Consider the following 23,950-nt stretch of genomic DNA (forward strand, 5'->3'; position numbering starts at 1 on the left):
AAGAGCCCGATGCAGGACTCGATCCCAGGACCCTGAGATCATGACCTGAGCCGAAGGCAGCAGCCCAACCCACTGAGCCACCCAGGTGCCCTATATCCTTTGATTTCTAAAGAAGTAATTTACTGTGTTCTTTTTCTTAACCACTTTTAGCCTGGGCTACTATTTTTAATTTCTTTGGTACAACATTTTGCACTGCTAACAAATTTTCATTGATTTTTCCATAGTTACTGTGTGTGTGTGTGTTTGATGTAGAATAAACTAGTTTTTGTTCTTTCTAATCCCCCCTCCCCAACCGCCCACCGCCCACCCCATCTTTATGGTTTGAATCAGAGAGCCTCTGGCCCTGTATTCTTGCTTGGTCCTTTGTCCTGTTGGCTGGGCTCTAACCTTCCTACCTGTCAATTTTATGACAGCCTCCCTTTTCCATCCCAAACAGTGAAGGACCACACCACTTCATCTTTATTTTGAATAATTTGTTTGTGCATTTCTGTCTTTCACTTCCAAACTAAACTGTTAGAAATAAAAGCAACTTATAGAATTTTAGGTATTTTTGACAATAAAACAATCACATGTATTTGTGAGTAGACAAGGAGAGTTGGTGACTTTGGGCTCTTTGCATTGTCCCTCATCTTACTAGGCCAATTCATAACAACAATCCTGTAAGTCACACTGACTTAAAAATTTCATAGTAACTGGGGTCAAGGAAGCTGGGAGAGGTTCTTTAATAAGTCTTCCTCTGTTGAAGGTTGGGGCAGCCATGGAGGTGGGCTAGGGGTGGTTTTATTGCCTACAGCCATGTTTTTGACCGTTGCCCACCTTGCAGGATGCTGGTCTGTGCTGGTCTGCCTGTCCTTTTTCTCTCCTAGTTAGGTCTGGTTGATACAGTATATTCCAGCTCCTTCTCCAGCTCTCCCTCTTCCACATGCCAGTAGGGGGTGTTTGACTGTTTCTTCCTTCCTATGCCATACAACTGCCAACTCTTGCCCCACTGCCTCTTCCTAGCCTCTGTATGGCTTGGACCACTCTCATTTTCTTCCCCTTCATGGTGTGACTAGTCTTAGCTAGAACTTAATTCCAGCTTCCTACATTCGTATTATTGTGAGTCAGGTACATTTGCAAAGAAGAGCATTCATTTGAGCAACATGAATATTTACCATTAAATTTTGGTTTCAAAACCAGCCTAATTCTACATTTGAAAATATAATACTAAATTTTCCCTTTTATTTTTGTTTAGTTAAATATCTCTGTAGTATTGAGTATAGACATCAGTACTGGTATGGACTAAAATAATTTACTCATAATCCACCCCTGCTGTCAGATAACTTACGATCTCGGAGGTCAAAGAGGACTAGAATCATCGTGCCTGTGATGAGGTCACAGAGGAGGGGTGAAAGGCGTTATGTGAACATTTCAGGTGGATGTGACATTTGGGCAGGTATTCAGGGACTCTGCTCCAAATCACTGGGACTGCTTTGGATAAATGGTATTCACTTCGGATATTGAAGGTGTATAGTGGGAACCTCGCAGAACAAAGATACAGAAACATGAAAATCGAGGTGATTTTTGTTGGTGACTAATTGTGTTGAGGGTTTGGTGTTCCTCTGTAGACAGTTGGATAACAGAACTTGAGTCCAGGTTGTGAAAGTATCCAAATATGTAATCGGAGAAGACAGTATTGGTCATGAAGAAAAGGAGTTGATTTTGTTACACTGATTTAGAAAACAGGTTTCTTTAACCATTGAAGCCACTGATTTGGGAAGAGAGAGCCCCATTAGGACAATAAGAAAGAACATCCTAAACCCAGACTGTTGCAGTAGAGGAAGAAAGAATAAATCTGATAGAAACTAGGAGGTAGGGTCAGTTGGTCTTGGTAATAATCAAGATGTGGTTTCCTATGACTAAGACCTTAAAAGTGGCAAGTGATAATTTTTGGAGAATGAAGGGCCATGCACCAGATTTCTAGGAGGTTGAGGAATAAATAGGAGGTATAAAACATGGAATGCTAAGAGAAATGGGAAGGATGTGTTTTGTTTTGTTTTGTTCAGTTTTTAAATGATAGGAGGGGTTGTTGCCTAGTTTCCTGCTAATGGGAGGAAGCCATTGCTCCTTTGATAGGGCTGTTTGCTCAAAATTAGAGTTAAAGAGAACCTGGATTACCTTGCATTAATAAGCCAGATTTCATCATGTTTCATATTTGATTAGTTCCTTCTGGAGTCTTTCAAAGACCCTTCTGGTTTCTACTGACTAGGTTTTGTGTTACTGGAGTATATCTTGTGTCTCTTTCTTCCAACAGATATGCTGTAAATATATTAAATAGCATTGGGCATGATTCTTTTCCCAAGGATTCTGATTATTAAAATCCCTGTTCTTGTTAAGAACTTTTGTGACATGACTCATGACTTTATTTTTTACCTTGCACATGGATTGCTTGATGTAATGGGATGATAGAACTATTTATCATCAAATTTTCACTTTTCTCATCTGTTATTGTTTTTACTATTATGTAACACATTAATGTGTAAAGCATTAGATCTTATGGTATATAACATTTGAAAATATAGAAATATATGAGCTTTAAAATAAAGGAGAATTTAAAAATTAATCTTCAGTCTGTGTTGAGCTACTTTTTGCTAGACTAATACTGCTTAAGGACTTCCTGTAAATAAGAAGATAAAAATTGGACCAGTTATGTAGTTACTTTTCAATTTCCCTTGTGATTATAAATTTACCAGGTCATTAATATTTGCCCTATAATGATTCTGTGAATTAAAAAAAAAATCCTTGTGATTTTTAAGGTGATATGGAAAACCTTAGTAATTCTTACATAGTTTAACTTCTTAATACTTAAGTTCTCATAGAAACAATTTTAATAATAAAAACATGGGTTGGCTTTTTTTTTTTTAAACCCTGAGAGAGAGAGAGAGAGAGAGAGAGAGTGAGTATGTTATGATAGGATAATTTTTTGTTAAGAGTAATTACAAGATCTTCAGTATCTTGATTTTTACTCTGTTTAATTTTTTTTTAAGTAGGAGCTTGTTTATTCTATTTATTTTTATTGAGATATAATTGACATATAATTTTAGGAAGTACAAAGTATTAATATGATGCATTTATATTTCTCAATGTGATCACCACCATGGTGTTAATTATAATAACTCTTCCATGTCACATAATTCATTTCTTTTTTGTGGTGGGAACAATTCAGTCTAATTTCTCAGGAACTTGGAAGTTGGAATACAGTGCTGTTGACTCTGATCCCTGTGCTGTGCGTTAGATCCCTAGTGCTGAGCCCTTCATATGCATTGTCCTTATGCAGAACCTATGAGACAGAGTTTCACATTATTATCCCCATTTTCTAGATGAGACACTTGGGTCTTAAAAGTCCTATAACTTGCTAAGGGTTATAAAACAAGTACAACAATTTGCATACAAATGTAGGTTTCTCTGGCTCTAAAACCCATGCCATTGTCTAGTGTACCGTAACTGCATAGGCAGCGACAGATTCTCTAGGAACTGACACTCCCAGGGTTGGGAGAAGGTGGGGTGTGTCCCTGGAGTGTTTTGGGAAGTCTGTGAGGTGTGTTCCTTGAATGCCTGTGCTCTCTTAGGGTCTTTGCTCTGGTCCTCTGCCTAGAATGATTGTACATGTAATATGTTATGAATGCTGGTAGGTACGGACCATCTCCTGGACAAAGAGAAGAGTCAAGTTCTAAGTCATGTAAATGGCCGTGATGCTATATAACAGCTAACAGGACTATATGAAGATGTGTCCTAGAGCTCAGGTCCACTGAGTCCTGGGCTCATGACCACCAGCCATTGGGTCATCTGCTTCATTCTCTTGACAGTCACATACTCTTGTTTTGCCCATCAGTCTTGCACATGTGACCTGGTTTGTTAAAACTTTGCTGTTGATCAGAGTACATCATTTAATAAAATGGGTAGGAATAAAAATTCCTCTTCACTTTACTGTATTGGCTTAATTAAGCCTTTTTATTAAAATTTTTTTTCATTTTCAAAGAAAATGTAAAAGTCTTCTTATGAATAGATGCTCACCTTCACTAGGGATCATGGGAATGCAAATTAAGATACTGATTTTTTTTTTTTGGCTATCGTTTAGCAAATATTAAAAATATTTGTCATATCAGGACGCCTGAATGGTGCCCTTGGTTATGCATCTGACTCTTGGTTTTGGCTCAGGTGGTGATCTCCGGGTGATGAGACAGTGCCTGTTGTCTGGCTTTGCGCACAGCACAGCACAGTATCTGCTTCTCCTTCTCCCTCTTCCCTGTCCACTGTGTGTGCTCTCTCTTTCTCTCTCTCTCAAAAAAATGAATACATCTTAAAAAAAATATTTTTCATGTCAGGTATTTGCAATGATGTGACCCTGTAGCTGCGCTCATGTACTACAGATTGAAATGTAATTGACAAAGCCTTTCTGAAAGTGGATTTGGCAATATCTGCCTTTGATTTCAAAATTTTGCTAATGGGAATATTACCCACAGCAATGTTTGCACATGGATAAGTTTGTTATTGTTACAGTAGTAAAATACTGGAGACAAGTTATTGTCGCCCATTAATGGAGTGGTGGCCATATTAATTATTTTATATTTGTACTATAGAATACTCTACAGCCATTGAAACAATTAAGGTACTATTGGAAGATTTCTGAGACATGCTGTTAAGTGAAGAGAGTAAGTTTCACTGAGTATATTAATGTTTCATTTCATACAAAGTTTATACCTGAGTATATGGACCTATTATGAATATAAAAAGGAAATTGAAGGAATTTTTTCTTTTAAATTGCAACTGTTATTAATTCTAAGGGAGCAACTTGGAATAGAATTATAGTGGTGAAATAGGATTTCTATATTTTATTCTGTATACTTTAGCACTAGTTTAATCCTTTATTAGATGACTTAATGATGGGGACATTCTGTTTATAACCTTAAAAAAAAAATTGCCAGAGAAATACATACACTCCAAAGCCGAGGTGGTTTGATTTCCTTTGCTTTAAATAATGTTCCCTTGCATTACTTCTTTCCCATTTGTTCTTCAACATCCAACATCTTCTTTAAAGTTTGCTTGATTAATTTAAAATTAATAGTTTAATATTTAAAATGAATATATTTTTATATTTATTTTTATAAATGTGTAGTCTCTTTTATTAAAAAGTTGAATGCAGTCTTGCGGCAAGCTTGGAATCACTTGCTTTCAGAAAATGGGACATGACCAGATAAATGTCTTTGTGTCAAGTGCCATGATTTGAAGGTAGAAACTCAATAAAGACTAGCAAATTAAAGATTTTTAAAGCAGAGTAGTAGTTTTCTGAGGAATAGTAATGATAGATATTAAATGAGCCTTTAGTTTACTTGCTCCAACTTATGAAACAAAAGATTGTCTGGTAGAATAACTGTTATTTCACATGCCCATTAGGAATACAGATAGTGTTCAGAATAAAGCACATATAATAAGCACCATCATGGTATTTTACTGTCTTGAAGAGTTTCCTGATAAACTCCAAAAATTTACTTGGGAAATCTCAAAGTTCATTATCTAGTCATCTAGCACATAGAACAAATATTTTTTTTAGAATCAGCACATCCAAATATTTGAAAAATGTACAATTATGAAATAGATTTATGTTTATAGACTTAAGAAAACTTAAGTAAACTATGCTTTTAGTAAACAAAAGTTATATATTCTTTAAAATTTGTTTTTGGGGGTACCTGTGTGGCTCAGTCCATTAAGCGTCTGCCTTCAGCTCAGGTCATGATCCTAGAATCCTGGGATCAAGGCCCACATTGGGCTTTCTGCTCAGTGGGGAGTCTGCTTCTCCCTCTGCCCTTCACCCTGCCTGTGCGCTCTCTCTCTTAAATAAAGAAAATCTTTTAAAAAAATTATTTTTAGGCTTGCCTCGCTACTTTTTCACCTACTCTGAAATCCAAATCTTCTCCTTTCTAGGTTGGTTCCTGGTCATTTCTCCATGTGGAAACGTCTCTAAAATCACATCATAATCTGTTAAACCAAGGATATTTTATTTGTACTATACTGAAAAGTACCTGTGGAATCTCTAGTCTTAAATTTCTAGTCTTTTGTAGTTTAAACTTAATTTTTCTCCTTTTTTTCCCCCTGAAGATTCTATTTATTTATTTGACACACACAGAGAGAGAGATGATCACAAGTAGGCAGAGGCAGGCAGAGAGAGAGGGGGAAGCAGGCTTCTCACTGAGCAGAGAGCCCGATGTGGGGCTCGATCCCAGGACCCTGAGATCATGACCTGAGCTGAAGGCAGAGGCTTAACCCACTGAGCCACCCAAGCGTCCCCCCTTTTTGTTTTTCTTTTGTAAAACATCAGAAAAGCTAAACAAAATAAATGCAGTTGGTAATTGAAAACCATTAAGACATATGCTCCTATCCGTTCCTTACAAAATTTTTCCAAATTAAAAAAAAAAAGACAACGTATTCTGTTTTCTGTTTTTGAAAATAATTCATTATCTTCAAGTCACCTTTAAGAATATCTATGGCAACTTAATCTTAATAGTTCAAAAATGAAAACCTATATGAGAAAGAAGATAAATATTAGTAATTAGTGAATTTAGATATAAGGTACATTGGGTTGAATATATTTATTCAGTTTTCTGTAGGATTGAAGTTTTCCAAAAAACCATTTTTTTAATATATAATCTAGGTTCTTAACATTTTCTTTAAAATGGCAAAATGAATTTACTGTTACCTGAATGTGGTCATTTCAGCTAATGAAGTAAAAATAGTTCACAGCCCCAATTAGGATCTCTGTTTAAGAAATAGAAGGTCACAGACCTTAGAGTAATTTCATGTGCAGCTGCTTCTCTGTGTTTATAGTCTCCCACATTCTGTCTCTGACACGTGGATGTTGATGTTAATACCTGGTGGGTTCTGGCTGTGTTTTCAAATTCATGTTGCTCTAAGTTGTTACTGTTAGTAATCTAGTGCCTTCCAGGAGAGCCAAGATTCACACTTAGAATCTTGGAATCTGGAATGGAGTTTGATGTTGAGAACACAAAGTCGCCTGAGGAAAACCTACTGTAGATTCATACTTTTTTTTTTTTTTTTAAGATTTTATTTATTTATTTGACAGAGAGGGAAAGAGATCACAAGTGGGCAGAGAGGGGGAAGCAGTCTCCCTGCGTAGCAGAGAGCCTGTTGTGGGGCTCGATCCCAGGCCCTGCCCCTTCCCTGGGGTGAGAGCTTCACCAGGCAAACTCCATCTTGCATGTACACTTTGTGATGGTGCTGGTAATTGTGCGCGCGCGCACGCGTGTGTGTGTGTGTGTGTGTGTGTGTGTGTACAGGTCACCTGCCCTGCTCTCAAGATGCTCTCCCTCGACTGTGATGGATTTATATGCACACCGTTGATGGAGTGGGTTGGTAGCTGTGTGACAGAGGGTGGGTTACTTAACCAATCTGAGCTGCAATTCGAGTTGTAGAACAGGGACAGCACCTGTGTGTGGTTCCTGGCACATTCATGAAGGTGTTTAATGTTATTACCACTCTCCATATATGTTTTCTCTCTTTTTACCCATCTTCCTCCTGTGAGGTAATTAATCCCTATAACGTATTTTTCAGGGTTTATCTAAAATATCCGTTAGTTAAGAGGCTTTGTTCTGAATATATTCACTTAATGGGTGTAATTATTAAACACCAAAAATGAATATTACACTTGGGGCCCTTGCATTTAGGTAGGTGCTTTGCTGAAGGGAATAGTCGGGGTAAAATGCAGCCTGTGTCTGTACCCCAGCTTCACGAACCTTGTAAGGGGACCCCTTTCTTTGGTCTCATCAAGGTGTCACAGAGGGGACCAGAGACTCTACAGTGTCTAATCCCCTGATCACTGGCCTTTTATGCAGGTCCTCTTTGATTTTAGATAAGAATGGTTCTTTTGCTGTTAGAGTGGTTTGTTGGTATAAATTCATTGGTTAATAGTAATTCATTTGTTGATTCAAATAAGATCGAAACAAACAACAGATATTAAATATCCCTGTTAGGATGTAAAACAAAATGAAACAATAATCTGGCCAAGTATGGTTAAGTGTCAGAAGGAGCGCTGATATTTTATATTACTGATTTTCTTTATATATCTTCTGAGAACGCTACTTACTTTCTAGTCGTCCTCACAGCTACTTGGGTAGTCACTCCGGAGTTGTCTCCTTTGATGGTAGCCCCTTGCCATGATGACCCCATGTCAGTAGCTTGGAGTCCGCTGCAGGGTGTTGGCAAGTGCTACAAATTAGGACTTTTTTTCCCCCTTTGAGAGTTATTTGTTAGACACGGATCAGTGCACTCGTGGTTTTATCACATCTTCACAGCAACTGCTGGGACCTTTGGCCGTCCCTCCAGGTCACTACTTCGGCAGCCCCTCATTGCATTCGTCTGCGTCTTTAACTTGAGTGGCCAGACTTCTGCTTTCCCAGATGGATTTCCGCATGTGTGTGTCTACTGCTTTTACCAGCCTGCCCACCCTCTCTCCATGAGCCCCTGGAAGGTTTACCAGAAGGGTGCTGGGTCCGGTTCCAATTTCCCTGTGCTTTTGTAGTGGCATTGCTTTGATAGAAACCTTGGGATTTTGTCTGAGGTTGTGATATAAAACTGACCCTTTTAAACTTTCCAGTTCTATTGGAGAAGCCAGGGAGGGCTGGGTGTTCTTTGGGGTGTTTGGGGTACCATAGAATTTTAAGTGCATTGGGAAGACACCTGCACCATGGCAAGCCTCTCCTTAGGCTTGTGGAGTACAGTATATGTGCTCCTGTTTTAAAAATACGATTTGGATCTTGGTGGTATTTCTTTTAACTGGCAGAAGAAAGGAGGTCTGTAAGTGCAAGTCTCTTTGACTTAGTCAATACGTGTGACTCAACTGCTTTGGCCTTGGCAACAGTATTACATAAATTTTCTCATGGTTTAATGATTCTTTTAAGAAGATGAGGGGCGCCTGGGTGGCTCAGTGGGTTAAGCCTCTGTTTTTGGCTCAGGTCATGATCTCAGGGACATGGGATCCAGCCCCAAATCAGGCTCTCTGCTCTGCCGGGAGCCTGCTTCCCCCCCTTCTCTCTCTGCCTACTTGTGATCTCTGTCAAATAAGTAAAATCTTTAAAGAAAAAATGAAATTATATTAATATCTGACGGCCTACCCTAAAGGATACTTATAGCTCCCCCCCCCCCCGCCAGTCCCCTGTAATTCGGTTTTTACAAAGAATTCTCATATGTAAAGGTGATTTTCACAGTGATGGAGAACAGAGACAAAGGGGTGTGGCCAGATGAGGAGTGGGTTTCACATTTTAAGGCCAAGACTTGGCCGGAGCCAGAGAAATGGAGCCTGCTGATACAGATCCTGGAATCAGGCAGCCAGGGATTGCAGAGAGAAGGAAGAATCAGGATGGAAGAGCCATGAGACTTATTTTAGAAATTGCCTAATGACAGATTCAGGGTTTTGAATAGGAAATAGTATTTGGTATTCAAAAGATTTCTCAAATAAGGGGGGAGAAAGGTATCTCTGGCCCTTGAAAAGCTAATCTGAATAACAAAGGCTGAGCTGACTTTACAGGAAAAGTGTGAAAGGCTTCTGAATGCACTTCCCTGTTCTTCGTCTTTGTCTGAAGCTGCTGCACATTGTTCAGGGGCATACACATGTCTGCGCTCTAGAGTCCTGGTATTAAATGGATAGACGTTGTGGCTTTTAGAAAGACACTTACTGTCGAATGTTTTAGAATTTATTTTAATCTGTTGTTAGTTACAAAGTCTGTTTCCTACTAATGGAAACTGATGAACTTTTTTCAGAGGGAACATTCCTATTGTGAGTAGCCCAGATCAACCTGCTCTATCATTTGGAGCACAGGTCAGTGGACAACTTGATCCTCTTTTACCAGAATGTTCCAAGAGTAAAACATAAAACAGTTTCTATCCCTGAGTGTGACCTAAATAAATATTTCAAACCTTTTATTTTTGTTAACTGAAAGTTGTGTCAGTTGTGTTTTATATTTTTTACTTGTCCTACATAATCATTTTTTCCATCATTTTATACTAAAAATTGTAATGAGGCTCTTTTTTCTGAAGGCATCTCTTTCTGGTAAATATTGATAAGGCCGTCTTTCATATAAAATGAGCTGAAGTTTTTTAGTCCATTTGCAAATCATGAATTCCGAATTTAATTATATCCCAAGGGAACAACCTGAGGAAACCAAAAGTACTGATATAATTGGATCAAATTGTGTAATCAAAAGCAAATGATATGGTTATTAAATCTAATGAAATGATCTCCCAGCATTTAATTCATTTCTCTGATTCAAGAAATTTTAGTAATAAGTGAATGTGTTGAAATGGACATCCTAGGCAGTCACCGCTCCTAAACAGATCTTTTCCTCTAGACCGTTTTTTTGCTTGGAAATACTTCTGAAGGCTACACCTTCAAGCCGAGGGTTGATTTGTTTTGGGACATGGGTGAGAGGAAAGGTGAAGGGAAGTGAAGTATAGGTCCTTATGAAAGGCAGAGGGAAAGCAGTGAAAGGAGAAAATCGCTGTTGAAAAGTACTGTTCCTTTGTATCACCACTTCGTTTCACATGAAGTGAACACGAACCATAAGTCGGTCGTCTAGATGACATCTAAAGGAGTAATATTACTAGTCTATAAAGATTTTGTTAAAATTCTTGGAAAAGATAAGCTCCTGATAAATAAATGATTGAAATGAATAGCAAATCTACAGAGAGCCTGTGTGAGTGTTTCACAAAAATGGTGATATATTCAGTCTCGTTAGTAATACTGAATTCGAACTAGAATGACAGCAAGGCTTCTTGTTGATCAGATTAACTAAGGGGCGTGTGTGTGTATGTGTGTGTATTGGAGTAGCCAGTCAGGAATTGAAAAGGGATAAAATTTTACCCTGTTTACAAGCTACCTAGTTAGCCTGCTACAGTTGCATGGATGGTGATGGAGGATGAGTGTCCTGGATCAGAGATGAAAGATTTTGTTACTGTTAGCAGAGCCAGCAGCGTGAGCATCAGCATATTTGGATCAGTTCCTCTTATCCCCAAACCCGTGGAAATGTCACCACTGGCCCAGATATAAGATCTTCATGCTGTGTGGATTATGTTATAGAGGTTATGGTACCGCCCTTGGGAGGGAGATACTACCTGTATTCTCAAGACTTACAGGTATGCCAGAGTTGAAGGAGAATTGTCTTCCAGTGCAGACCATAAAAGTTGTGAAATGGACAGCTTAATATCAGTCTGGTAGAAATATCTATTGATTTGGTCTTTTCAGAAAATAAGTGAGCACTAAGCTCTTTAAAATGATCATGTCATTTGAAGCATTCTGTTTTAGACTGCTTTCAAAGAACATAATCCTAAATATTGAAATGTTTTTATTTAGAAACCTGTGATGACTGGAGTTGAAAAGTATCCTGTGATGAGTGACTTGATAGAAATGAAATCTTTTGAAAATGTTTTCTGTACAATTTGAAATAAAATACTTCAGGTGAAACATTCATATTTTATTGCGATTCCTATGTAAGCAAAGAACACGTGTAAGATTTCAAAACACTAGAAAGAAATACCAAACGTAAGGTGGAAAAGCTGGGACTCATCTCAATCAGTGCGTTGTTTTCTTGGAGCGCATGATGTACTTCAATCATTACAACCAACTTTTGTATAGGATAAAAGACAGATTTATTTTTAAAATCAAATGATATTTTATAAATCAAGATTTAGTTTTACTTATGTACAGGGAAGTCTTAGTACTTAATCATCACAAGGCAGTGTTCCAGATAATCGGCATTAATGAACTCCTGTGATTCTCATAGAAATTCAGTAGACAGTACTCTTCCCAGCCTGTGAGTAACTGAGGCACAGAGAAGTTATATAATTTGTCGGGATCCTGCAGAATCCATGTTTCTAACCAACAGAATGAAGTGCTATACCAAATACAGCACATGTCTTATACTTTAGATGAGTGTATTTCTTTAATATCTTAATTTTTGTTTGGCATTTTTATCACATTCTGGGTATTAGAGACAGTGCAGTAATGCATAGCTAATTAGTTTTATTAATGTTAATTTCTAATGCTATTATAAGCTGTTGAACCATGATCTAAAATTGAGCATTCAGACTTACCATCATTGCTATGTACTTTGTGTCAAACATATAAGCGGTTTCGTTTTGTTCAAGAGAATACATTCTCTCAATCCCTAGGAAATCTACTGACTAGTTTTTGCTTCATTGAATTCAACTAGAAAATTGAGTGAAAGCACTTACTTTATTCAAGCTATTTATTGGTTTCAAGTAACTTAATGACTACATTTCATTTGTGAAATTATAATACTGCAGTGGGAAGTAATAAACCGGTACACATTCTAATGCATGTTTACGTGTGTGGATTTTGTTACAGGACCCATGTGTTACTCTTTACTTGCTTACTAGTAATTGAAAATAATACAAAACTTTGGGGACTGTTATATGTTTTCTTAGTAAGCCCTTCAAAATTATTAATGGTGAAATATGTGTTTATCATCTAGGAAAGCAGGATAAAAAATATATATGTTGGTCCCTATGGTCCCTATGGAAAGTCCTCTTAGGTGTTTGTGGACCACAGGACCCAGTGATGAACTTGCCTTACTGTGACTCTTCCTCACTAACTCCATTGATTCTGTTTAATTGAAATTTCTCCTAATTATTTAATTTATTTTATATGGCATGTTAAGTCTTTTTCTCATCTTAATCTTTTCTCCCATTTGGAGTGCTACACCCCAAAAATGGTTTTTAAAAATCTCTGCTTGGTTTTTAAGACGGCTTAAATATGATACATATCAATGAATAATCCCATGTTTGTACCTCTTTATAATGTTCTGTTTGATTTTTAAGCCCTTGATTCTTTGCAAAGTCACTTTTCAGAGAAATTATAATACAGTGATATTATGTAATAAAAATAGTTTATAAAAGTATGGTAAGGTTTTAAAAAATCAATAAAAATAGCCTTTATTGTAAGAAGATTTTATGCTCATGGTAAAAATACTTATTTCTATAAAGATACAATAAAAATCACTTTGTAATCTTGCCACCCAAATATAACCACAAGTTAAATTTCCTGATGTTTATTCTTTCTATGTTTCTCTTAAAATGACAGCCCCACCTCCATTTTAATAGTAAGTCTCACTCCATATGAAAGTTCATTTATTATCTGTTCAGAATTTAAGTTTTTCTCCAACATAAGTTTTATCATTATTTTCTCTTTTCACACATCCTGGCTCTCACACTCACTAGTTGACTAGGATCACATGCATTACTTACTAGCTTTGGTCACTCTTCCTTGAGTAAAATGGAGTGAAAAAATATGGCAAAACTCAAGACCATGGGCCTTTTTGATGCTGTTTTCAAAATCCCAGCTCAACCACTGCAGGGAACAGTGAAATCTTTTCTAAGCTTTATTTCTCATGATGAGAATTCCCACTTTGTTGTGAGGATTAAATGACAGAGTGTATATGCAGTTTGTGTTGTGTTTTAGATGTGTAGTAAAATTGGTTCTTTCTCTTTTCTCTAAAAACTTTACTTTTATATGTAAGGCACTTTGCATGTAGTGGTATCCTTGAGTCCATCATAGCTTCCCAGACAGATCATCTTATTTCCTTTCTTTGGATTAGGAATGTAGGGCGTGGTGACATGGCTGAGATGGGTCTTGTGCCCAGCTCTATCGTTCAGTGCACCGCTGCACATCTGGGCATGCCCAGTACATTTCTAGACATAATATCTCATACAGCGTTTAGTAAACCTTATTGACAAATACTTTGTGTGTCAGCAGCACACCTCTGTTATCCAAACCGCATTGTGAATCCATCACTGGGAACTTGTCATGTGGTTATGTTGCTAAATTATGTTTGGAAAAAAGTTTAACACATAATTCATTAAAAATCTCATATGTTTTGGGGCACCTGGGTGGCTCAGTTGCTTAAGTGTCTGACTCTTGATTTTGCCTCAGGTCAGGATCCTGGGTCTCAGGGTCCTGTGGTCAAGCCCCGTGTAGGGCTCTGCACTTCGTGCCAAGTTTGCTTGAGATTCTCTCTCTTTCTCTCCTGCTACCCCTCCCCCTTCTTGCATACTTATGCACTCTCTAGAATAAAATAAATCTTTAAAATAAAATTCTGTTGTTTTGTTTATTAAAATATGCTTAAGGGTTGTGCTGAGGATTAAACTGAGGTTGTATCGAAGACAAAAGCAGTAGATTCTCTACTAAATGGCACATCGTAGGTCTTCAGTATATATATTAGCAATTATCATTTTTATTTTTGTTATATATTATAAAATTTGCAGGTCTCTTGCCTCTTTAAGAAGTGATTTGCACTGATCACTGGCAAGAAATATTTGTTTCAATTTTTTGTTTATTGATCTAAATGAAAGTTCATTTTTAAATTATTTTAGTTCCTATCAAATATTAATTTTGAAACCATTTTTAAGCCAAGGAGAAAATGTTTTTTGACTGAAAATAGTTGTGTGTAAATATTTTTAAACATATGGTATTTTAATGTACCACTGAATAAGATCTCTTTTTTACTTACCCAGGTATTATTTACTTCACCCCCAAAATAAAACATTTTATTTATTTATTTATTTATTTATAAGGATTTTATTTATTCTTCAGAGAGAGAGGGAGAGAGAGCGAGCACAGGCAGACAGAATGGCAGGCAGCGGCTGAGGGAGAAGCAGGCTCCCTGCTGAGCAAGGAGCCTGATGTGGGAGTCGATCCCAGGACACTGGGATCATGACCTGAGCCGAAGGCAGCTGCTTAACCAACTGAGCCACCCAGGCGTCCCCAAAATAAAACATTTTAAAATATCACCTCGATAAGGTCTAGAAAGTTATTAGAAAGGCAGAATGGTCAGATGAAAAAATCCATATATTTCAACAATCCATAAATCCATAAATTAGGAGTGTTCAAAAGAAAACAATTGGGTGTTATTCTCATACTCAAGGCCCCTATGAAACCAGATTGATAAGGCTGCCTGGCCATTCGTGTGTGGTGGGGGGACTGGACACCTCATGTGAAGCATGGCTTCAGTATTTTCAAAGTGGTGATAGATACTTTGGTCATGTGTTTGGCATAAATATGGGTAGGAGTGAGGCAGCTGATGCCGGGTGAGATGCAGGATTAGTTACTGAATTCAGTGTTCTTAGTAAGGATTAATATGTAAAGCTTCTTTTGTGTATCATGGGGGCACAGGAAAAAATGGAAGAATTAAGTGAAGGAAGAGATTCTAGTATATGATTGGATCTTGGACCAGATGTCTTCCGGTATGATTCCTCCATGCCCTGAAATTCTAATAATTATGAGGAACCAACTTACATTTTGGAACTTAATTTTGAGATTCCACTCTGCATGTAACAGGTGCAAAGATACATACTTTTTGTTGTTCTCTGTAGTGAGATAGCGTTCATAAATCAGCACCATCTGTTCTCCTTCTAAAGACTCTTCTCTTGCCTTGGGTTGTGTGGAGTCATGTTGTGTATGTTCCAAGACAGGAAATGTTTCATTTCTGTGGTAAATGAAAATTTCATGGGCTGTGTTAAATACTGTGTTTGCCATTCCATTTGATCAGTATTAGCTTGAGCTGGGAATGTTTGGAATCCTGTTGGGGGGATGAAGCTCACATTTAATATTCTACATCGCAAGTACTGAATCATTCCTAATATAAGCCCCAGTTATTTGGTGTTGAGCTCTGGGTTCTGTGGTGTTCAATTCATGTTATAATGAACTGCACTGCATTTAAAAGTATAACGGTTATTAATTTCCCAATACAGTACAAGAAAATACTTTTAAGAGGTCTTATTATCTAGTATTGTCTATCCTTCAAGGATTTGAATTAGGTTTTTTTTCATAAATGTTTTTACTCAAGCAGAATATAAAGACCATGAAGTAAAATTATATTACACATTTCCTGATTTTACTTGTTTAGAAGGTTGCTGCTATACATTTACCATTCTCAGTTGAGAAGGCCCCCTCCCCTAGATGTTTTCAATTGTTTTCCACGTGTGATGGGAAATTACTTTTCCCTGGTGATTGGGCCAATTAATCAAGTCGTTGGCAACATTAACAGAAAAGCCTTCTGGAATCCTGTTTGTGATACTTAGGGGATATGGAAAGAGATTCCCCTTGGAATTATTTTTCTCTGAATGTGATCCCCCCCAAAAGTGATTTAATTCATGCTGTGAACATCCAAATAAATATTTTTGGGGGGAGATGGTGTAGCTCATTAGTAGTTAACATGTTTCTCATTAAGTTTGGAAGGTCTTGGAGGTACTCTAAAAAGTGTGAAAAAGACTTTTACTTAAGCATTTTTGTAGCAATATAATTGAACCATTAAAATTATTTTATTGTTAAGAATAATGAAAACACTTGAAAAATATCGTAAATTTAACAGGATACCATCAGAACTTTCACTTCCTTTTGCATTTCCTAAACATAAAGATCAAAGATAGGTGTGTAGGAAATTTTAAGGAGGCAAACAACTAATTTTTTATAAAATGTTTTTAAAATGATAAATTATTTCTTAACATTATAGGCATTTTTTCAAGTAATAACTTCACAGTATTTAATTCCTTGAAGCTTAGAGTTTAAATATAGATGTACAGGTGGTTGATTTCTAGATAAAGTTTTATTGTGTTCCTATAAAGCAGAATGTGTGCTTTTCATTTCCTTGCTTTTATAAGGAAACCAGTTACAGATTTGTCCTCTTATTTCATATGGTGATTGATAGAGGCAGCATTCAATCTTTAAGTGTTCTAATTACAGATCCTTTTCTTCTTTGCAATGATACCTACTTATGTTTTTGGATATATATATACATATATATATGTATATATATATTTTAAAATCTGTGACTATAGAGAACATATTCATTACTCAAGCAAGAAAAAATATAACTAGGTAAGTTTTGAAATTAGAAAGGTAATTAGGAGTTTAGCCAAATTTAGTTTTCTTAAGCAGGTCATGTGAGTACATGTGATTTCAGAATGTGTCATCCCTTGGTTCTGTAAGGGCTTTTTAAGTTGAGGGTTAGCCTTGATAGTATTCATATTATGGAGGAGAATAAGATTACTTTTTCCTAGAAGCAAAGAACAAATAAATTCAATGTCTTTATCCCTACTTGTCTAATACACATTTCTAACCTGATCTAAAACTCATCGTCTCACCCAAGCTTATCATCTACTCATTTTCTCTTACTCTTTTTCTCACCTTTGACTAGAATTCTTCCATCTTTTTAAAAACTTACTTAGATCCATATAATATGGTAAACAAAGGGTTAACAAAATCTTTCCTCTCTTCTGCATGAGAGTTTAAGCTTTGGTTATTTTTTGGCTCTCTTTTTCTGAAAACCTGATTAAAAGCTTCCATCCACTATATTTGTATGGTACAAGTGACCTCTGATTAGTAAATTGCATGTGGGCTCAAAAAACGAAGTATGTGACAAGCAGCTCTGCCTGTGGTGTTTTGAGGTGCCTGCTTCTGTGAGGTGTGAGGGAGGCTTTGAAGCCAGAGGAGCCCTCGTAGCCTGCTGACGTGAGTCCTTTCCTGCACCTGAGCTGGGACACCCAGGAATCGCTCTGGGACAGTTATACAGCCTGCTTCTTCCAAGGATCCTGCCTTGCTGGCAGGTTGGGTTTCCAGTCTTAGGTCCTTCGGGAATTTCAAATATGTAGTCAGAATAAAAATACTACTGGATGGCTTTTAATGAAAAAAAAATGAGCACTCTGTTCTGCTCCTCCTGATTGTCCCAGTCCCTCTCCTCAGAGGGACTGTTTATGGATATATTTATTCTGGTACTTACTTCCATGTTTCTAAATAAAATGTTGGGTTGCTCATTCCTGGTTACTGGTTATTGATATCTGTTGACTTGCCACTGTGGAAGATGAAGGTTTTTTCTTTTCTGCCTTTTTTACTTGCCATGTTCCCATCTTTTTGCTCTTATCACATCCGAAGTCTAAGTGAAATCCGTAGCCTGTGCCACATTAGATGGCGGTTTGTGGCTCACTGCGTGACCAGGTAGGCACTCTGATTAACTTTTTTTTCCCCTTACACATTTTCCTTTGCTGTTCCTGGAGTCAATTGCTTTGACCTTTTAAAAATCTATTCTGTTTTATCTGTGTATTTCTGAAACTTTCCCCTACATGCTCCAACAGGTATGTCAAAATATTTCCCAAATGTTCAAAAATATCAGACCAGTTATTACTTTCTTTTTTTCTCAAGGAGATAGACTTTCCAGACTCCTCTGTTCTGTTGTTCTAATCTGACTTGGCTGCTGCTTCTCTGAGCTTTCTTTTCACCTTATTCTAGGACTTTCCTTGGGTTCTGTCCATTGCTTTATTGAATTTCTTGGATTTTGCGGGAGCACATCCAAAAATAGCTTAATATGAAAAGATTCATGAGAAGTGAAGACTTTGCCTATCTAAAGATTTTTTTTTCAGCTTTCATACTTGATTTTTCTTTGGTTGGTTGGTTGAACATAGAAATCCCCACTGAAAAATTTGGTTTAATATAGAAGGTATGACTCTAGTAGAATTTAATGTTACTTTAAAAGGCATGGTTATGATAGAGCATTTTGTTACTGATACTCCTAGTCTTCATTTGCTAGCAGTCATACAAATGCTACCATTTGGCAGTGCTTAGATTAAGCACTGTTGTTGAGAGATAATTCTCCATTGTTCTCTTCCATCTTTTTATGCCTTGTGAGCGGAAGCCTTTGTTGTAGACTATCCCTGCAAGGATGTATGTACAGCAAACAGCCTTGGAAGATAGATATAGTGTGTCCTGCCATAGCAGTGGGCAGACACACTTTTGCCTATGTAAGGTATTTGGGTTCCCTCAGCTCAGATTTATTCTGTGTGCACCAGCGTTCCTTACTTTGTAAGAATTTTAGCTGGAGAAATGTGCGAAGCCAAGAATGATACTTTGGCTATTGCTGTAGTAAACAGTCCTTTGTCTCTGACCTAGGGGTCTCGTTTTTTTCCTCTAACATCCATGGAACTGTGCAGGCTAAGTTTGGGATAAAATCATAGGTTCTTCAAAGTTGTTTTTTTTTTAAAGATTTTATTTATTTGTCAGAGAGAAAGAGAGCACATGAGTGCACAAGCAGGGGGAGCTGCAGGCAGAGGGAAAAGCAGGCTCCCCACGGAGCGAGGAGCCAGATACTGGACTCTGTGTCAGGTCTCTGATCCTGACTTGAGCCAAGGGCAGATGCTTAACAGACTGAGCCACCCAGGCATCGTTCTTGACATTTCTTTCTCCTCTGAAAATTTCCTCGACCAGTAACCCATAGTGTTTTCATCCTCGTGCCATGTATTTGACTGTATACAGCATTTAGTTGTTTGCACTTTTTAATGAGGATTCTCATTTCAAAGACATTTTACAATGAAGGTACTTTGTATATAGCAAAGCACAACAAATATCAGGTTTTTTGAAGGTTTCTAAAATGTAGATTTTATGTTTGAGTAGATAATATGCTTAATATTAGTAGGTGGGCAAATGCTTAATATTAAGTTGTCTCGTAAGGCACAAAGTATGAAAGGATGAATGTATTCTCTTAAAATATAATGGTGTAACACTACCGTAAATCGTTTATTTGCAGTATGTTTCATATGTCATGTATTTCTCTTTTCAGTACCAGCTAACATTTACTGGGCAATTACTATGTGTCAGGCACCATGTTATACTTGTTTTACAGGTTACCTTATCCCTCTCAGTAGTCCTAGGAAGATGTTTTTATTGTTTGTATTTTACAAAAGAAGGGATAGAAATAGAAGGGGTATATAACTTGCCTAAGGATATAAAATTGGCAAATGGTAGAGTTGGTACTCACACCCAAGGCCATTTGATTCTTGAACCCGAGCTCTCCTATAAAATGCTATAAAATGGAGAGAAGGGAAAAGATTAAAAAGTGTGTTTTCTAGGGTGCCTGGGTGGCTCAGTGGGTTAAAGGTTCTGCCTTCGGCTCAGGTCATGTTCCCAGGGTCCTGGGATTCAGCCCCACATTGGGCTCTCTGCTCAGCGGCGAGCCTGCTTCCCCCTCTCTCTCTGCCTACTTGTGATCTCTCTCTGTCAAGTAAATAAATAAAATATATATATTTTAAAAAGTGTATTTTCTCATCTGGAAGTTTTTAACAGTGTATAGTTTAAATTAGTATTTTAGGCCTTTGTTATTGATTTGACATAAAAGCCAAGTTCCATTTTCCGTGTCTATAATGGAATTCAGTATATAACTTGTGCTAAAAGCTACCAGGTTCAGTCACAGCTTTTTAAAAGTACAAAACAACAAAGTAAAGTGACACAGGAGCTGATATTTACCCATCCAAAAGTTGGGAAATTTTCAGTTGTGGTTCCCACAGCAATTGCATCTCCGCCTCAGGGCAGTGAATGTTGCGATTTAAACTGAACACCATATGCAGCTGCATGAAATAATATTCTACATGCTCTCGGGGGCCTGATAATGGCCACTGTGGGAACAATGAATGTGTAAATTATCAGTTACTCTTTTATCACTGTAGTATGAGGCATTTCATTTATGTGGCTGTTTCGTAGTACAACTTAGGTGTTTTGCTGGTAATATATCATGGTGGCATTTCAGTGGTGCTTAAATTATTAATGAATCCTGAACTGAAATGTTTTTAACTTGAAAGATTATTTTTATGTTTTCCATCTGATTTATAAACAATCTCTTTGGCTCTCCTCCCTACCCCCACTGCCAATGGAAAAGCATAATTTTAGGAGTTCTTGTTTACATTTAAAGTGTGGTTCTTAGGCAGGTTCAAGATGCTGGTTAACCTTTGAAATGTATTGTGTGCTTGTGCTTAAAAGAGATAGATGACTAAGAAGTGCATATTAGAGCCTCTTAAATCATAGGATCATCAATCTTCAAGTACCTTCACTTCATGCACTGCACCGCTATTGAAGACACATGGAACCTATCTACAACTCATAGAAAAACTTGGTGCATTCACCTTCTTATTTTGGTGGATTCTCAGAGGTATTGTCAGTTGGGTGTTACCAGTTGCTCTGTGTTGGCTTAATACTGCTTGAAGAATTTAAAATACTGCTTTAACAGTGCGCTGAACCTACGATCTTTGCTTATCATTTTGTTGATTGATGACTTTGTTGATGGCATATAAATTTCTGCTATGAGTCTCTCAAATACATGATTAAAAATACAAAATTTTTCTTCTTAGGGGTGCCTGGGTGGCTCAGTTGTTAAGCATCTGCCTTTGGCTCAGGTCGTGATCCCAGGGTCCTGGGATCAAGTCCTAGTCAGGCTCCCTGCTCAGTGGGGGCAGCCCTCTTCTCCCTCTCCCACTACCCCTGCTTGGGTTCCTGCTTTCACTGTCTCTCTCTGTCAAATAAATAAAATCTTTAAAATATTTTTTCTTTTTTAAAGAAGACCTTTTCTTTAAAAGTTTTAAAACTTTTCTTTTCTGCAGTTTAATAAATTCACATAGAAAATCCCTGTTACTAAATTTATATAGTAGAAAGGGATGGACCTAACACATTATATGCTTATATAAGTTGCATGTATAAACTTCCAAGAAACAGATTAAATAAATTTTATTTATGTGTATTTGGAAACTTATTACCCCAAAGATTTCTCGGGATGATTTTGTTTTTATTAGCAAAATATATGGACTATCTGCTGGGTACCAGGCACTAAAGGATCCAAGATAAAGACGCTGAGCCTCTGAGCAACTATGATTAGAGATTTCAAGTCTTTTCTAAATATTCTAATTTGGTTAAAAAGGCCTTTGGTATCAGTCATTCATATTTATTATTATTCAAAGTATCCTGAAAAGCCATCCTAACTGTGAACTCTTTAATGAAAAGACAGTGACCAAGGTTATAAAATGAGGGATATTGTTGAGTGGCCATTTCATTTCTTTTTAGGCGCCGTCTCATTTATTCCACACACACCTTTTGCAGGACCAGTGTACTTACCTGGTTTCTACAACATGTTGAACATAATATTTTACAAAATTCTGCCTTCATTAAAGATACAAAAGTGAGGGTGGATTATTTTGCTCTTTGTGCCTGTTCCTATGCTTCAAGCTTCATAATAGACGTAAACAAGTGGTTCTTTATGGCTAAGATCTTAATGCCTTCAGAGATACTTCTAAATAACCAGTCAACTGGCTTAGGGTGTCTTTATGTGAAATTTCAGGGGATGAAGGATTTGAGTCTAGGGTGGTACTTCCTGCACGCTCATTTTGATGAGCTGATTTAGAGGGAGCATTGATTTAGGAAGAACATGAAGATTTTGGTAGTCATTAAGGTTTCTAATGGTCTCAACTGTTGGGGTTAGTAAAAATTTTAAGCATGTATTGCCTGTGCCCTGTACATTTACTTATTAGCATAACATCATAGTAATGTATAATTATTCCTGAAAACATACATGGAAAAGTGAAATAAAAATGATAAAGTTCCCGTAAGTAGAAGTTCTTTCCTTATTGCAGTGGTGTCTTGTCTACCTCCTGGATATGCTAACTCAGGGAACTGTGGCTCTAAAATACAGCTTGGCATATACACATAGCCACCTTATCACTAACACTGATACTCCCTAGAGGAAGGACCTAGTTAACACGATCAGAATGCCTACCAAACTCCAGTTTTATCCAGTTTCCTTTCACATGATGGAAGTAAACCTAACATGGAGTATACTTCTCTTCTTTGTGCTATGTGTCTCTAGGATGAGGATGGGACAGAAGAAGATAACAGTCGCGTTGAACCCGTTGGACATGCTGACACTGGTTTGGAGAACATACCCAGCTTTTCTCTGGAGTAAGTTATGGATGGTTTTAACTAATTTTGTAATATACGTGTAGCATCACTGATAGCAACAAGTATTCCAAAAGCATATGGCATGCGGAATGTTTGTGCTTAGTTAAAAACATGCCTTGCATTGGTTTGTTTTCCAAAAAGCATCTTTGATCTATTGCGTTAAGTACGTAACGTAAGAAGTACAGCATGGAAATTCCCATGGACCTGTCCTGGTTTCATACCTTGGCAAATACTATTAAATGATAACACGAAATAGTATTTGATTGAAAATGTTTGTCATGTTAACAGCATTGTAACTGTTTTCAAATTGCTTTCTATGTCCGTGTTTTGGTCATTTGTTTGTTCTTCAACTTTGCTAAGTTAAAAAAAAATGTAGATATACTTTGCTTGAAAAGCCAGTTTGAGCATGTAAGCATTAGTCATTTTAGTATATATGTTTTCGATTTGAAGAAATGGACTTTCTCAAGATATCTGTTGAAGAATTAGAGTCATAGGTTAGGGATTTAAATGTGACTTTAGGTATAAAAGGACAAGGAAAACTTTACTATATTATCACAACTTTACAATTATCTTATGTATTGACATGTTTAAGTGGAAAGTGTTCTCAGGACTTCTTCGCTTGGTAGTTTAGACTGGGGAGGGCAATCATTCTGAAGTTTTGTTTGACTTTGGGTAAAGTTGAGGGAACCTAGATAATCGGCATTTCAACTCTTAATTCTGTCTTTCCTTGGTCTTCCAAGGGAGCTTTTTCAGTGAGATTAAACAGGGTCTAGAATCGGGGATGTTTAGATAGACAGCAACCAGTAGTCTCTATTAAAGTTAAGAAGTACTTGCCATGTCCTACTTCTTTTCAGAAAGAATGTGGAATAAAATAAATTTATTAAAGTTACCATTACTATTTTCATTTGATAAACTAATCCTTGAATAGATATTCAAATGATACATAACAGTATCTAAAATAAGAAGTTGTGAAATTCTATGAAAATACAAAAATTAATTCATTTAAATAGTATTACTTCTGTAAATATTTTGGCAGTTTGGCAGAATTTTAATTTTTTCCTAGTTAACATATGTGATTACATCTATACACATATTCTTAATTTTGTTTTGATTTGTTTGATA

The 23,950-nt window shown here is 37.0% G+C and overlaps 1 protein-coding gene across 15 annotated transcripts in view; it reads left to right on the forward strand.

Moving 5' to 3' along the window:
• PARD3 (par-3 family cell polarity regulator) overlaps positions 1-23,950 on the forward strand; it is a 653,655-nt gene that overhangs the window by 334,815 nt on the left and 294,890 nt on the right. For all 15 annotated transcript variants that reach the window (XM_045069142.1, XM_045069153.1, XM_045069147.1 and 12 more), the window contains exon 6: positions 22,737-22,828. In XM_045069142.1, the coding sequence (XP_044925077.1) occupies positions 22,737-22,828 (92 nt within the window). The remainder of the gene's footprint in view (positions 1-22,736; positions 22,829-23,950) is intronic.

Source organism: Mustela putorius, unplaced genomic scaffold, assembly GCF_011764305.1.
Source record: "Mustela putorius furo isolate JIRA1106 unplaced genomic scaffold, ASM1176430v1.1 tig00003913_pilon_pilon_pilon, whole genome shotgun sequence".
NCBI classification, from domain to species: Eukaryota; Metazoa; Chordata; class Mammalia; order Carnivora; family Mustelidae; genus Mustela; species Mustela putorius.